Below are 17,376 nucleotides of genomic sequence, written 5' to 3' on the forward strand. Positions count from 1 at the left end.
TGCAGCTATCCCCCCTTGCAAGAAGGCGTAGGTTCAGTTCTACTCCTGTAATACCCAAGGTGGCACTGGAATCTATGTCTCAAAGCTGAGTCAAGGGATTTGGGAAGCAAGGGACATGAAATTATGGACCTATTTAGGATATGTGTGATGTTCAACAGGAGGCCTGGCGGTATCATACGGCAGGAAAGGAAAACCGATAACTGGTTATAGTGAAGAGGGATCATCTGCTCATAATGAGCTGTTCACTTTGAATCTTTCTTTCATTAGTGGTCTGTCCTGTCCTAATGGTGCTAGTGATACAAATGCTGCTTACCAGCTCTGCTAGAAGGCTGCAGAATCCAAAACTACATTTTACTTGGTTTAATGCATGCTTGAATCAAGTTAAAAAGTTCTGCTGAAGCCAGTAATTAAATTCTTATCCTTTAAGTGGCTTCACAAACCTACAATTACCAGAAAGACCATTCTATTCACAAAAAAAGATATTACTAAATGATGTAATACATAAGTAAGTCTTGCAAAAATGAATGAAAAGAATAATAAAAAATTTACTCTGAAGAATTAAGCTAGTTCCATTCAGGATAAGACTACAGCTGCAGTACTAAAACTAAGCCTGTACAAATAATGAAGATTGAATAGGCTAAGAAACAAAAAGACAAACACTCAAGTGATTACAGTTTCAGAATTACCTAATGTTGAGCTGGTTTAACAGATTTAGAACACTAGAACCAAAAAAAGCCTCACTAAAAATGTGCCGGAAGCAAAGACCTAGCAGTGGCGATTAAATATTTACCTTTGGAGAGAAAATTTGTTTAGGCAAACTAAAAACATTTGCAAGAACAAGCTTTAGGGAGGAATGGACTAAAACAAAACATTACGCACTTCCAGCTTATGTTCTTTCTCTGCAAGGAATTCTTTTTGACATCGGAGAAAGTCCGACAACATTCGAGTTAGCTGTTTTCTATCGTCTATTTCAGCTGCCAACCTGCCATTGTAATCCGCCAGCAACATACACGCGTCATCTACCATTTTGGAAAGTTGCTCTCCAGATTCCTTGTCTAAAAAAGCAAGCAGGAAGAAAAAAAAAAAAAAAGCATGATTTCATTATATACTGTTAAGTTATCAAAGCAGAATTTCAGTAACTGGATCCCCAACCCTCACCTGTTATTCTGTCTAACAGGGACACATCTTGGACCTCTATAGGCAAAGAAGCTATTCTCTGATGAACTGCTGCATCCCCAGAGGCAGCATTTTCTAGCTCTTGTAATGCTCTAATGAGATCTGTAGTCTGAAAAAAGCATGCAAGATTAAAGAACTAGTTTAAATAAACAGATCGTAGTACAAAATGGTACTTCACAATAAGCTCATGGTATCAATTTGATGGCAATTTTAAAAGCATTTCTGGTATCAGTATTATAGCAACATTCTACACCGTCTCAGACTGAAAACCAAAACCAAGCCATTAATTCTCAGAAAAACACTGCAGTATTCCTAGTTTTAAAGCTCACCCTCCTAAAATAGATTTTTCATTTCAATTCTTAGTATAGGACTATTTATAATAGAATCATAGAATAACCAGGTTGGAAGAGACCCACCAGATCATCGAGTCCAACCACCTTTTATATTTAACAGTAGTGATTATTTAACAGTACCTTTCATTTTACTACACCGTTTTGAAATTATTTTTCTAGTCGTTTTGCTTCACTATCACATCAGACTAGATCAGTGCACTTTTTTTTGGAGGTAGGGCTGATTTTCATAGAAGCCCAGATATCTGTTACAGAGAAACATACTACATACTGATAATTTGAGGACAGTCATTTCTTGACACAATAAAAAGCCTTTCAAGACAGGGCAGTACTATAACAAAAATACCACAAGAATTATAAAAGCCATAACAATGCAAGGTAAACAAGAACTTTTCCCAGCCACCATAACTCTAACACTGAGAAATATTTTGTTGATAAGTTGATAAAAATTTTATTCTAACATGTGCCACTGGTTACTAATGCTGAAATCCTGATGTGGACAAAGTTGGATATATAGTTTATACACTCTGGTTTAGTGTCAAACTGATTGAAGTTACAGCATGCTCAACTTCTTAGCTCCACTTGTAATCTGAAGTAGTGGAAAACGTCAGGTGTAGTCACCCTTGCTCAGAAACAGCAACCCATTAGAACAAAAAAGGAGACAATTCAAAAACAAGGGTAACTGAAAAATTCTGCATCAAACCAAAGGCACATATAAAATTTTACAAACATGCTTTTACCTGTGGAGGGTCAGTGGGAGAACCTCGAGGTGAGCAGTTATTTTCATCAACTTTTATCTGTTCATATGTGCGCTTCCTCCCCTTTCTGTCTCCATCTAAACAAAAACAGAGGATTCAGAGAAACAGTATTTCAAACTAGAGACCGAGTCTTCATACACACATGAAATACTTACACAACGCTTGCCTAAGTTGTTCTAATACATCATTTTCATAAACAGACCTTTCTTCCCAGATAGAAAGCACTCGGCCAAGGTGTTTCTTACAACTCTCATCAGACTCACTGTTATGAGAAAAGAAGAAAAAATCAGCACAGTGTAAAAGCACAGCAGTGTCATATGATTATCTTTCACAGAAGGACCTTGTCATACTTCATCAATTAGCGAAGTATCAGAAGTCCAATAATTTCAGAAAATAACAAAATCACATTTTAAAGAAAAGGAAGCAAACACCAGTTTCAAGATATCTTAGCAAGCGCATTAAAGAGTGGCCAATGCCCAGTTCCCTCTGTCTGCTTGTTCATTCCATACATCTGTAGCCTGTAACCCTATTACGCAAACACTGCACATAGGTTTCTGCTGCTTCAACAGCTGTGTGCCATCTGACAATAATTCTGTATCAAGACTCTAGCAACCTCACGCACCAAGACAAATGGCTGCTGGGAAAAAAAACGTATCATGTAACAATGGAGATGAATCATATCTATTGTAGCATTTAATGCAGACTGAAAGCAAGTCTTAATTTAAGGCACAGCTAACAGCTTTCTAAGGCAAAAGGGACTGAATGTCGATGAATTTACTACATAACTTCATCTAACAGCATTACAACTATCCAAGATCAAAAGAATTTTGAATCAATTTAGCAAGACTCCACGTACAGAAACAGTACACAAGGATTAGCTGGGTCAGAAGAGATGAACTGAAGATGTCTAAAAATCCCCCTCGAATACAGTATAATAAAAGACACTGTACGTAACAGTTTACTGTACCTTGAAACATGCTTAAAAGCCTCCACTATTACTGGAGCGAAGTCTTTTGTAAATTCTGGTCCTTTCCTTTTGCTGTTCTGTATGACATCATTGGCCAAATACAGGAATGTCAGCTTCCTGTTTGGTTTTGCTAATGAAAAGCGATAAACAACAATAATTAGAAATTAAACTTCCTCCAACTAATATCTATCTATCCACACTTATATTTAAACATATCACCGTGACACTCTCCTCCCTCATCTCCTAAGGGTTAAAAACACCCACACGTTTGCAGCTGTAAGATCAAGAAAACACTTCCAAAAAATCACTTTCAGGCTGCTGTTGTCTATCTTTTCTCCAAACACCTTAAGCACTTTACCCCATTCCCATGAACATTTTCTAAGTGCACCTACTCAGGTATCTTCATTTATGATCTATAACATGGGTAAACCAACAGATGTGATCTATCTAGACTTCTGTAAAGCGTTTTGAGACTGTCCCCCACAACATCCTCCTCTCTGGAGAGATATGGATTTGATCGGTGGATGGTATGGTGGATAAGAAACTGGTGGGATGGTCATATTCAGAGAGTAGCAGTCAACGGTTCAAAGTCCGGATGGAGATCCATGAAAAGTGGTGTCCCTCAGGGGTCCATACTGGGACCGGTGCTGTTTAATATCTTCATCAATGATACTGACAGCGAGATTGAGTGCACCCTTAGCAAGTTTGCAGATGACACCAAGCTGAGTGGGGCAGATGCCACACTGGAAGGACGGGATGTCATCCAGACGGACCTGGACAAGCTGGAGAAGTGGGCCTGTGGGAACCTCATGAGGTTCAACAGGGCCAAGTGCAAGGACCTACACCTGGGTTGGTGAATCTTGCGTTTCAATACAGGATGGGGGATCACATGATTGAGAGCAGCTCTACAGAGAAGGACTTGGGGGTGCTGGTCGATGAGAAGCTCAACATGAGCCAGCAGTGTGCGCTCGCAGCCCAGAAGGCCAACTGTATTCCGGGCTGCATCAAAAGAAGCATGTCCAGCAGGTCAAGGAAAGTGATTCTGCCCCTCTATTGCTCTCTTATGAGACCTCATCTGGAGTACTGTGTCCAGTTCTGCAATCCTCAACATAAGAAGGGGCCCAGAGGAGGGCTACGAAGTGGATCAGAGGGCTGGAGCACCTTCCCATATGAGGACAGGCTCAGAGCGTTGGGCTTGTTCAGCCCAGAGAAGAGAAGGCTTTGAGAAGGTCTTATAGTGACCTTACAGTACCTGAAAGGAGCCTACAAGAAAGCTTGAGAGGGACTACTCATAAAGGTTTGCGGTGACATGATGAGAGGGAGTGGGTATAAACTGGAGAAGGGCAGATTTAGACTAGACATAAGGAAGAATTTCTTCACTATGAGAGTAGTGAGACACTGGAAGAGGTTGCCAAGGGAAATTGTGGATGCCCCATCCTTGGAGGTGTTCAAGGCCAGGTTGGATGGGGCCTTGGGCAGCCTGATCTAGTGGGAAGTCCCTGCCCATGGCAGGGGGACTGGAATTAGATGATCTTTAAGGTCCGTTCCAATCCTAACTATTCTATGATTATACTCTGACTTTACAAAGAGGTTTCTCTTGAAAGATAAGGTTTGGTTGGGGTTTTTTTTTTCTGTCCTGTCAAGCAAAGCAGCATTGTGGTAAAGCGAATCTAAGTTTTCCTAAAACATGTGCTATTTTTCCAATATGAGTTGATTTTGTTAATTTCCACTCCAAATTCTCAAACATGCAGAACCACCGCTCTCGCATCCAAACAGAAATGCTTCCACTCTAAGGAAATGTTTTTGAGAATAATTTTTCCACTAGACAAAGACTCCTCTGAAGAATTTCTCCTTGTAGTACTGAATTTTTTCCATCCTCCTGGACAGACATATCAACAAGTTAAGAAAGTTATGGATTAAGTGGGAAAAAAAAAAATCCTGCATTAGAAGTAAAAATGCACCTATCTCTTAAAATCAAGCCAAGCTAAAAAGTGGCAAAAAAGAATTTGTTTGGAAGTGCTGGATACAAGGTGGATCTACTAAACGTATGCTCAAGACAGGTATACCACTATATGCAAACACCCAGGAAATTAATCTGTTTGGGCCAAAAACTGGTTAAACCAAAATGTTGATTTTATAAACTTATGCTACTTAGTTTCTATACCAAAAACTGACTGACAATCATAGAAACATACTTCCTACCTAAATTTCAGGTAAATCAAACTTCTGACACATAGAAAAATTTAAGCATTCAAAGAGAGAATCTCAAAGAACATGTCTTATCTCATGCATGCACCAAAATTAACTAGCATTTGCCCAAGCTGACCCTGCCGCCCTCACCCCCTCATTTCTTAAACAAGCCCAGAATTAGGACTAAAAATCTAATGAGGCAGACTGTTGCCCATACTACACCTCTGAACTGCATGCAGGATAGGTCCTTGTCCTTCCATTTCACAGGCAAAAAAAAAGTCATGTTTTAATCCTCAGTGACTTAAGTCATTTGTGACAGACCTCAGCTTCCTTGTTTCCAACGAGTAACCAAATCAACTGAGCTGGCAAAGACCAGAGATGCATTCAGTGCTATGAAGTCAGGTGATGCTCATCCTCACAAAGCCTAGTCTTTATCCATTCACTATAGTAAACAGATCAATATACTGTGTTTGAATTTTAGCATGCTTTTTCCAAAGTCACATTCAAGTTAATTACCTCTAGCATTACCCTTTCAGCTTCCTACTACAATACAACAAAAATAAAGTTACATTTTAAGAACAAAAATCCTCAAACACCATTAGGCTATCTGTAACTTTGGTTACAAATTCAACTAGTATTGTACCCTTACGTTCACAAGGAATATTGTCAAGTAAAATTTAATTCCTTTGCTCTAAGAATGCTCTGCTCAAAATTCCAAAGCTAAAAAGGGGTCCTACAGGAACACTGCAGAGGGACTTTCTACACAGGCACGTAGCGACAGGACAAGGGGTAATGGTTTTAAACTGAAAGTGGATAGATTTAGATTAGATACACGTAAGAAATTCTTCACCTTGAAAGTGGTGAGGCACTAGAACTGACTGTCCAGAGAAGTTGTGGATGCTCCCTCCTTGAAAGTGTTCAAGGCCAGACTGGAGGAGGCATTGAACAATGTGGTTCAGTGGAAGGTGTCCCTGTCCATGGCAGAGAGGTTGGAACTAGATGATCTTTAAGGTCCCTCCCAACTCAAACCATTTTATAATTATAACTACTCTCAAGAAGTGTTCCCTTTCACTTCCCTTTCACTTGAATGGTTGGACTCGATGATCTGGTGGGTCTCTTCCAACCTGGTTATTCTATGATTCTATGATTCTTCCCAATGTTCAAGAGTTAAATACTGTCCATAACTAGTAAATTTACTACTGATGTCTGAAATACAAAATTTAATTCCAGACAAGACAGACCTTTGATAGAAAAAAAAAAATACAACAAAAACCCAAAAAACAAACAACCTCCCCTCCCCCCAAAAAAACAAACAAAGAACCCCCCCCAAAAACTGTTGAAAATATCTCTCTTCAGTTAGCAGTGACAGTAACTCTTCAGCCCTGGGCTTTGATATACCGCAGAACATGAAAACAGATCAAAGAACAGTTAGACTATTTAAAAAGTGTTCTGAAGGCAAGGCAAGGCTTTTGCTTGGCAAAAGCACTCTTACTAGCAGAAGAAAATGATAAAAAAAAAAAGGTATGATCTTTGCTTAAAGAAGGAACTGAAAGGCACATGCTGCCAGAGCTTACAGTTAGAAGTTGCTAGCGCACGCTATCTCTGGTTCACTAAGACTACAGTCTGCAAGCGCAAATCTGCTAAGAAAGCACACATGAAAGCAGTCACCAAGCAGCATCCTGAAGTGCTGGCTTGTGAAGTATTTTAACACATCAACAGTGCTGGCTGATACAAGACCCGCATTCTGAAGTTTACTTTCAAAAGCATCCACAATGAGAGTAACTGGGACTGGCATCGCACAAATTAAATTAAGTCTGTACCAGACATTTATCCAACACATTTAAATGCCAATGAATACTTTGCAAGTAAAATACTGTGCATTCAGGGTTTGAGGGTCCAAGTATCTTGACTTTGATTTTGGCGGCTACTAGACAAAGGGAACACAATGAATACTTTGCAAGTATTCATGGTATTTCATCTGCAGCTAGCATAATCACAAATCTTTGGTACAGCATTCTCCTTTTTAAATCTTAGTTTTAAATCTTTTCATCAATCTATACTTCTTAGGAACGCCTACTTGTTAGCCATTCCTGATTCTCTACCCAAGCCATTTAGATGCCAGGACATAATATGCTTGAGTCCATAACACTTAGGGAACTCAAACAATGAAGAGCCATCATTTTAATGCAAAAAAACTAGTATTTTACCTTGGAAGGTAGTAAGCACGTTATTTCCACTGACATTAGCCCTGCCAAACAAAGCCAGTGTAACCACTCATATTTGTCTTCTCCAAGTTTACCTCCCGGCAGTGGAAATTGAGCTCCCGTAAAGACTACTAGAAACATGCCCATTAGTTTCATGCTGTTCTACACCTCTTTCCTAGAGCTGAGAGTTACTTGATATCTTAGGCATGCAGGAAGAAGATACAAAGGAACAGAGGCATATGGGATTTCACTTATATCACACCACAAGTGAATAGGCTACTGATCCATCTGACAGGTTTTAACCTTCTACAGGCTGGCTCTGCTATGCCAACCGACCTTGAATGAAAACATCATTCAATAAGATGTTTAGAGAAAATGACCATCAGTAGGTCAAAATCCCACAACATTTATCCACATTTAACAGTTGCTTTTTTTATTTAACTTCTCTAATATGGATTTAAGTAAAGATTTGGCTCAAATGCTTTTGAATTATCTTAGTTTAAATTCACTCAGCAGACTATATGACTGTCAACACTTTTCCCAAAATCCCTGGGACTGCTCCTGTGTCATAGCATACTTCATACCTTGCACGAGAAGTAACATGACATCTTTGTAAACACTTAACAAGCTTTCAAGCATTTTATTACAATACCCAGCTCATTATTTTAAAGTCAAGCAGCACTGAAACTTGAGCACAAGATCACTGATCCTTCCACACTAAAAGCTAACATGAGTTTTTATGCAAGCTGATTAAGTACAGCATCTTCTGTAATACGACTCTAAGTATATCTGTAAAAAGCCACTTGAGAGGCTATGACCAGAAAGGACAACTCAAATGTAATACAATCCCTAAAAGGCATGTTGTATATCAAGCACATAATCTTAAAGTTCATTAAACTTCTGTTATAAAAAAGTTAAAGGATGTCTTCAACATCGCAAGATCACCTGATTCTCCTTGTGAATTTTACCAAGGTTTGAGAAACACTGTGTCTCCTTTTCAAAGAGGGAAACAAGATTGCCCACAGAGTGTGCATTCAGGGTTTGAGGGTCCAAGTATCTTGACTTTGATTTTGGCGGCTACTAGACAAAGGGAACACAGCATACAGCCACTGCTGGGAAAGGGGCCATCAGAATCAAATTACCACAGGGATGCAAGAAAGTTGGTCACAAACCAAGGAAACTATTCTAACATAATTACTCTGCAGAAGCTTCCAACAGCACTTAGTGTATCTTGAATCACCTGTGCATGTGAAATAAGCCAATTCCTTCCATTGCCTGGCCTGACTGGTACAATGCCAAGATAGATATGAATTGACAGCAACAGTTTTAGGATTAAAAAAGGCATTGAACTTATGAACTTAAGTATTCAGAACCAGAATGACAAAAAGACAGGCAGGTGCAGGTAAGATACCAGGACACAAGTGGTACAGCAAGAAAAGAACATAGATTCATATGCACTCCATTCTTTCAAGATGAATATTAAAGATTCAAATAGTCAGGTTGGATTACACAATCCAGATGTGATTATTGTAATTTATTCTTATATTACTAGTCCATTGTTCCTGAACTGTAGGTGGTTTTATAAATCAAATACGTAGCAAGTATGTTTATCTAACTTGACTCAAAGTTCACTCTAAGCACACTTCTTAAACCACTGAATGACTTCAACACCTCAAAATAAACAAAAAAAAAGTCTGAGGATAATAAACTGGAATAGCCAGTAAACTGGCAGAGTCAAGTACTAAAATTATGTCCCACTGCAGCAGCCTAGATGTACTTACACAACTGTAGCTGTTTTAAAGACAATATACAATGGTTCTGCTAACCTGGATAAGCTTTACAGTGAAGATAATGATCATTGTGGCCCATGCAGGGCGACAGATGACAGCTAGAACAAGAGGTCAAGTGATTGTGGGTGTGTATGCATGTGTTGTTCAGCATCAGCTTCCGAGAGTGACTAATCTATGAGATGCCATGTCAGGCTCTACGTAAACAGACAGCTGAATCTGAAAGTATGTTTAAAGCTACAACACAACTATTAATATATGACTAGGATGTAAACACCTAACACGTGACAGAGAACTAAATGGAGCTTGAAATAGAATGCCCCGTATTATCAAACTCAAACACTTAGCAACTCTATTTTTTTTCCTTGTAGAAAAGAACACAGTTTAACTCAGTACAGCAAATACCCCATCGAGCCTACTGAACAAGCACTTACTATTCACGCTTGAAGGTTGATGCTTTGAATCATGGAACTGAATTTTTTTTGTTTCAAAACAAAAGGGACAAACAACAAACCTCTACAATTGCAGAGAATCCTGAAACCAGGGAGCAAGAGATGTATGCAACAGAATCTGCAAATAAAAATTAAGTCTCAACAGACATCATCTCAGAAGAGCCTCTTTAAGGGGTTTCCTAAGGGCTTTCTCAGCAGCCACTCAGTGGATGCAGGCTTACAAAACAAAACTGTATGTGTAATGTCACTACTAAGTTTAAAAAAAACCCTGTCAGTCAATCCCTTGATAGATAAAAAAATTTCATTGTATTAACAGGCCTACCAGTTGCATTTTGGGAATGACTAATGTATTCACATTATAGTTACTTCATTAGTACTACTTAAATATTGCTTAAGACTACTAAAGTAATGAACTACTTAGCTTTGAGTGTTACATTTCATACATTTGAAATCTAGCTGAAGTAGGATCATTTTCCTCAGTGCACATTTTTCAAGCCTTTATAAAATTCTCCCTAACCTTTACTCAAAGTCTCTGTAAAATTACTAGGCTATGTGACATCATTATCACAAAAAGTTAATGCACACAAATTACTCTAAAACAAACATGAAACTGCCATATAACAAGTACCAAAGAAAAAAAGCCACATTTTTCTAGAATAAAAATCCAAGCTGCATGTGATTCTCATGTTAGTAAAACATTTACTACGAACGAACTACTGAAACAGTAGGCTTCCCACAAAATTATTCATTCCAAATATCAACTATGAAGTTCAAAAGATTGCAGACTCATGATCAGCATAAGCCAGCGCTAACAGGCAGCGGCCCACAGCGTAATACTATCCTCACAGTCTCCTTTGTGCCAGCACCAGCTTTCCATCAGGGAAGTCATCTATTTCAATACTAATTATTGGTTTTGCTGGTCTTTCAGCATCAGCACAGCACAAAATACTGTCAGCAGAAAAAAGCATCAATAATATTTAAAGACGTATTTAACCAATAGCAGAGTGGAAAAGGAGCTGTTCTGTTGTCATTGTAGATCTCTGCTTATCTGTCAAAACAGGAGAAATCTTCATTATTTCATTAGTCATCATTTAAGCGAAAGGCTTTCTGTTAATTTCTTCTCATCATTTTACACATCAATGACCAAAAGATCAATGAACTACAGAATCTATTCTCCTCTAATCATAGTAGCAAACAATAACAACAAAAAAACCCACTATGTACATTGAAATGTGGAGTATCTAGAGTGACACCTGAGTGGTTTTGCACAGATACAGAATCAGGAATACTTAACCCGGGCAGGGCACTAACTCTGCCACAGCCCCACTCACCATGGATACCACAGCTTATACAGGCAGTTTTCATTAGCACACAGTTGAGGTCAGTCATCAAACAGCACATTTCTACACTCAGACTCTTGAAGCAAATAATATGCAACTCCTTGTCATAACTTCATCAAACTACTGGTTATATAAGAAAACATCCATTCTTTAAATATTTGTGACAGTTACTAGAAGTGTATTGACAATTCAGAGTTATTGATACTTTCACAATATGGTCAATTCTAAACCACAACAGACTGGCTTTCCTCCTATTTTTTATTATTTGTAAGAATGACCCTATGAATCCTACACGCCAGTAATTTAAAAACTACATGTGAAAGTTATAGTATTTATTAGAGAAAATGCATGTACTCATACTCCTTCAGTAAGCAGTTAAACAACCATCTTGATACAATTTTAGCAACAGTGGAGTTCAAGACAAATCAAATGTTACATACTGCTTCAAGTTATGACAAAGGCATGCAAGTTTTGCTCATCCTCCAAGCTACATCCAAGCACAGGAATTCACCAAGAGAATCAATGAAAAGTTTCAAGTGTAGAAAAACTGCAGATGAAGGTATATGGAACTCATGATGTCTAAAGATGCTCTAATAAGGGGCCTAAACACTACCAATTTGTTCAAGTAAACAGCAAGGGACTAAGATTTTATGTTGCCTATTTTACAGGCACATTTGAAAAGCTGCCTCTTCACTTGTACTCCAGCATGATAAAAAGATGATGGTTTTAAAAATAGAAGAATCTGAACTAAGCATTTAGGAATAAAAGAGCTGTGATCCTAGCACTTGTTTTCATGAAAGACACCTTCAGAACAGGTTTACACAAGCAGATCCAACGCAAGAGCAATTAGTAAAAAGTTAGTACTGGGCCAATGGAAGCTAACATTTATGAAGCCCAGGTACTATCATTAGCAATAGAAAATTAAAATACACTCCATGTATCTTAACTATGCCAGTTTCAAATGAAGTGGTATAGGAACATATAGAAGAAGTAGCACTTCACGTAAGGCCTAGAAGTGCAGAACAAAAGGTGCAGGACCCTGAAAGCAACCAACCTACTCCTATCGTAGGTAGACTATTACATGCTTTCCACAGACCCCTAAAAACCGGCTTCCCAAAAGAGGTCACCAAAAATTAAAAATCTTACTTTGAAGCAGCAAATGCTGAGTGACAAGCTCAACAAACCGAAGACAAAACCAGTTATAGCAGCTATGCTGATCCAAAGCTCCTGAGCTACATCCTCAAAACAGGCTTAAAAATAGAAGCCAGACATTGAAAGCTGAGAAAAAGCAAAGTATTCCCAGGAGTTCTTAAAAGAACATTATCCTTGCCACAAAATGAAACGTTCAGACATGTAGCCCATGTTTCAAACATTTCATTTCTCCAATTAATGAAACAGCACAAGAGGAAAATTATGGTAATACTAAAGCTAAGGACTGACCATTAATATTTTAGATTTTTATGAACTGATATTGTGCACGTTAATTAAATCAATGAAAACTCTGTGTGCCAATTAAAGTACCCTTCTGATATCATTCAGAACACCAATCATTCAAGCTGTTTGTTTAGAAGACACAGAAATGTGAAAAGTTTCAGATGCAGAAGGGAGACCCTTTCATTTGTTTTCAGAACAAGAAAACACACTTGCAACAAACATATAGTGAAAGCATGTTTATTTTGTAAGATTAAATTTGCCACCAAATAAGTCTTTTGTTAGGCAACATAAAAAAAAATTCACCTCCTGTCTGAAATTTCAAAAGCATATTTTAAACAAAAACAGAGTAGCCACGTGAAAATCTACAGTTTGTAGGAAGATATTTCCATACAATACTGTAAAGTTTAGTATTACTTCATATTCAAGATTTTTATTTTAACAGTGGTTCAATCCATTTGCTATGAAGTTATGCCCCCTAACCAAGAGGTAGTTGTGATCCAGCCATGCACTTATATTCCATCAGACATAATTTCTCCAAGCCAACTATTCCTCTTATGTGAATGAAATGTTTTCCCCTTCATAAGTCCTGTAATAGCGTAATGCTTTTTCCCCTCTCCACTGGAAAATGTAGCCTTCTACTTTTCTCATAGTGGGACTCCAAAGGAAGCTACTGGAAGGCAGTAATAGAACAAGGTGAAGTTCCAGCAAGTGATTTTTCTATTTCTTAGAAGAATCGACTTAAGATCAAGTTATTTTCCAGTCAGGTCAACTAAATCTTCATACGTCATTTCTGCCTTTCAGCTCCTGAACTACTGGCTATAGCTGCAAGCTCTTTCTTGTTAAAAAGAAAGTCACATAAGAATGTAAGTCTGCATACTCAATATGAAATATTCAATACAGCTAAATAAATACAGATCTGTATTATGCCAACAGTGGTATTAGCTATATGGCAAAAAACAGTAATTAAAAAAAAAAAACCAAAAAACACTTCAGACACACGAAATTGCTCTTCCCCCAGAGTATTCCCATCCTCAGCTGCCCTACAAAAATAGCTGCTGGCATATGTGGACAAAGTCACCAAGCCAGGAACTTCAAATAGTATTAATAATCATTATTCTTTAACTACCAGAGAAGAAAAAGCCCTCAACCCCATGCTTGCCGTCTTCCCTTTTCCCATTTTCCTCTCTTCTTCCTCAAAGATGAGGAGGTAACACATGTGGAATAGCTTCCTTAGACGCATCGCACAGAGAGAGAAGGTGGGAATGGGAGAAGGAAGAGAAGAGAGGAGCCAGGAGAATGGACTTAAAAAGGGAGGGACGAGAAACACCTCCCAGACCACAGTCCTTAAGAAATCAAGACACAGGGTTTAACACTTTTGCCAGTAGCCCTGCTCTCCCCAGGTGTGGAGGTCAGCTCTCCCTTCCGCTCTCCCTTCCTTCCTACCTTCTCTCCCTCCCCTCCTTCCCTTCCCCTCCCTCCCTATCTTCCATCCCTCCCTCCATCTCTCCTCCCCTTCCCTCCCTCTCTCTCTCATTCCATCCCTCCTCTCCTCCCTCCTCTCCTTCCCTCCCTCTCTCTCATCCCATCCCTCCTCTCCTTCCCTCCCTCTCTCTCATCCCATCCCTCCTCTCCTTCCTTCCCTCCCTCCCCTCCTCCTTCCATGCCCTCCTCTCCTTCCACCCCTCCCTCCCTCTCTCCTTCCACCCCTCCCTCCCTCTCTCCTTCCATCCCCTCCCTCCCTCTCTCCTTCCATCCCCTCCCTCCCTCTCTCCTTCCATCCCCTCCCTCCCTCCCTCTCTCCTTCCATCCCCTCCCTCCCTCTCTCCTTCCATCCCCTCCTTCCCTCTCTCCTTCCATCTCTCCTCTCCTTCCGTGCCCCCCTTCCATTCCTCCTGCCCTCCCCCCCCCCCCAACTCTCCAGGCCGCGGATCCCCGGCCCCCCGCCCCGCCTCGGCAGCCGCACGGCCCCGGGCCTCCTCCGTCCCCCGGGCAGGCCCCGCGGCCCCGTTCCCGCCTCACCTTTCCGCAGCTCCCGCTCCCACACGCTGACGATGAGCGCCGAGTGCTTGCGGTGGTGGATGAGCCACAGGCTCAGGGTCTGGACGCTCTGCTGCGAGTTGCTCAGCTCCGACAGCTTCCTCTCCAGCGCCGCCTCCGAGAACGCCGACATGGCCGGGCCGCCGCCGGGCCGCGATCGCCCCCCGCCCGCTCCGCCCCGGCCCTTCCCGGCGCGAACAAAATGGCGGCCGCCGCGCCTCGCGCACAGCCGCCCGCTCCCCCCACCTCGCGCTTCTCTTCCTTCGCTCACTTCCGGCTCGGGCTCGCGGCGAGGCGGCGGCTGCTCCCGGCAGCCTTTGCGCGGCGCCGGCGGTCGCCTCTCGCTCGGCCCTGAGTCTGCGCTCGTACCTAGAGCGGCTGCAAATAGAGCTCCCCAAGGCTCCTTTGGGAGCGAGAGAAAGCAGCGTCCTATATCAGGGCTGGGCAACGCGAGAGAGTGGTCGCCATCCATTGTGCAGCCGGACAAGAGCTGCGGCGGGATGGATTTCCCGCTTGCATGTATAGATTTTCCCAGAAACCTTATCTGCGTGATGGCCTATTTTTAAGGTTATCATGAAATTCACTGCGGTCAAAACTCTTGCTGCTTTGGAGCTTTGGCCCCAGCTCTGCCAGACCCTGCACTTAAGGCAGGGTGAGGCTGCAAAGAGAGGTGATTGCAGCAAAAAATGCATCTGCTCAGCACAGATTACACTGCACACAAAATGTCATTGTCTTCAAAGAATGAACAGTGTCTGGAAAAACACGGTTTTAAAAAAAGACGTGCTGCCAGAGAGAGGAGGGTGCTGGCCTCTTCTCCCAAGTGACAGGGGACAGGACGAGAGGGAATGGCCTCAAGCTCCGCCAGGGGAAGCTTAAGCTGGACATTAGGGAAAAATGGTCATTGGGCATTGGAACAGGCTGCCCAGGGAGGTGGTTGAGTCACCATCCCTGGAGGTGTTTAAGGGATGGGTGGACGAGGCGCTGAGGGGCATGGTTTAGTGTTTGATAGGAATGGTTGGACTCGATCTGGTGGGTCTTTTCCAACCTGGTGATTCTGTGATTCTATGATTCTATGTTCTGTCTAACTTCCAAAAAAATACAGTTGCTTAGATTAAACTAGCTTAAATCAAGGATATTGCACTTTTTGTAATAGTAACCACTTCTTGTATAGGTGCCAATAGTGTCTTACCAAGTAGATTTGGAGAGATTTCCTGATGAACCCTGGAGGATGTTTGATGTGGTGCACTGAAACAGTTATGGGGCCCTTACGACAGAAGAGTAGATACTTCAGCGTTTTCATAGAAGCATAGAATCACCAGGTTGGAAGAGACCCACCGGATCATCGAGTCCAACCATTCCTATCAAACACTAAACCATGGCCTTCAGCACCTCGTCCACCCGTCCCGTAAACACCTCCAGGGAAGGTGACTCAACCGCCTCCATGGGCAGCCTGCTCCAGTGCCCAATGACCCTTTCTGTGAAAAATTTTTTCCTAATGCCCAGCCTGAATCTCCCCTGGCGGAGCTTGAGGCCATTCCCTCTTGTCCTGTCCCCTGTCACTTGAGAGAAGAGGCCAGCACCCTCCTCTCCACAACTTCCTTTTAGGTAGTTGTAGAGAGCAATGAGGTCTTCCCTCAGCCTCCTCTTCTCCAGGCATAGAATGGTTTAGGTCAGAAGGAAACTTAAAGCCCATCCAGTTCCAACCCCCCTGCCATGGGCAGGGACACCTCCCACTGGATCAAGCTGCTGAAAGCCTCATGGAGCCTGGCCTTGAACACCTCCAGGGATAGGGAATCCATTGAGTCCTCTGTGGAATCTCTTCCAGTGCTCCACCACCCTCACAGCAAAATATTTCTTCCTAATATCTAATCTAAATCTATCCCTTTCAGCTTAAAAACTTTCCCTTTTGTCTTATATCTGCGCTGCCTGATACAGAGCCCCTCCCCATCTTCCCTGCAGGCCTCCTTTAAGAACTGGAAGGCTGCTGTAAGATCTCTCCAGAGCTTTCTCTTTTTCCACGCTAAACAATCCCAGCTCTCTCAGTCTGTCCTCATATAGGAAGTTCTCCAGCCCTGGGAATTACCGTAACAAACCAGACAGAAATAAGCCCCCAAAGCAACTGTGGCCTACAAGTTTCTTCCACCTAGTGGGTTAAAGAATCTAGTGTGATGCTGAGAGTTTGGTGTTTCATATTTGCAGATAGACGCATCCCCCACAAATGTGTCTGGCCTCATTTTTAAAAGCTGTCTCTTCTTTTTGAAATTTCTGGCGTTGACAGTAATTGTGTCAGAATTCTACTGTTCAATGACAAGATGATGTGCAAAAGTGTTTCCTATTAGTCATTTCAAACCTGTTCCCTTAAAGCTTTAAGGAATCCTTGCTATTCTGCTGTTGTGGAAGTAGTGAATAAAAATGATTCTCTGCTCATTTTCCTTGCATTCTTTCATAGATTTTGTATTGTATCATCTCTGTTGATTTTCCATCCTGAAGGATCCAAATCAGTTTTCCGTGCATGGAAGGTGCTCTAGGCTGCTGAACATGAGTAGCATTTCTAGTCTTAATGTGAGCATCAGTAGCCTTCCTGCTGCTCTTCTGAAAAATACATCACTTCTTATTTTAAATATTATCAACTAGCTGACATTTTCAGAGAACTATCCACCTTTACTTCTACAGGTCTATCC

At 41.2% G+C, this 17,376-nt stretch overlaps 1 protein-coding gene across 3 annotated transcripts in view; it reads right to left on the reverse strand.

Annotated features, from left to right (window-relative positions):
• RPRD1A (regulation of nuclear pre-mRNA domain containing 1A) overlaps positions 1 to 14,913 on the reverse strand; it is a 43,931-nt gene extending 29,018 nt beyond the window's left edge. For all 3 annotated transcript variants that reach the window (XM_069853408.1, XM_069853409.1, XM_069853410.1), the window contains exons 1-6: positions 14,678 to 14,913; positions 3,252 to 3,381; positions 2,440 to 2,546; positions 2,267 to 2,361; positions 1,159 to 1,285; positions 880 to 1,055 (exon numbers count right to left, since the gene is read on the reverse strand). In XM_069853408.1, the coding sequence (XP_069709509.1) occupies positions 880 to 1,055; positions 1,159 to 1,285; positions 2,267 to 2,361; positions 2,440 to 2,546; positions 3,252 to 3,381; positions 14,678 to 14,828 (786 nt within the window). In that variant the 5' untranslated portion in view covers positions 14,829 to 14,913. The remainder of the gene's footprint in view (positions 1 to 879; positions 1,056 to 1,158; positions 1,286 to 2,266; positions 2,362 to 2,439; positions 2,547 to 3,251; positions 3,382 to 14,677) is intronic.
• Positions 14,914 to 17,376: the final 2,463 nt, after the last annotated feature.

The sequence above is a fragment of the Phaenicophaeus curvirostris genome, chromosome 3, assembly GCF_032191515.1.
Source record: "Phaenicophaeus curvirostris isolate KB17595 chromosome 3, BPBGC_Pcur_1.0, whole genome shotgun sequence".
NCBI lineage: Eukaryota > Metazoa > Chordata > Aves > Cuculiformes > Cuculidae > Phaenicophaeus > Phaenicophaeus curvirostris.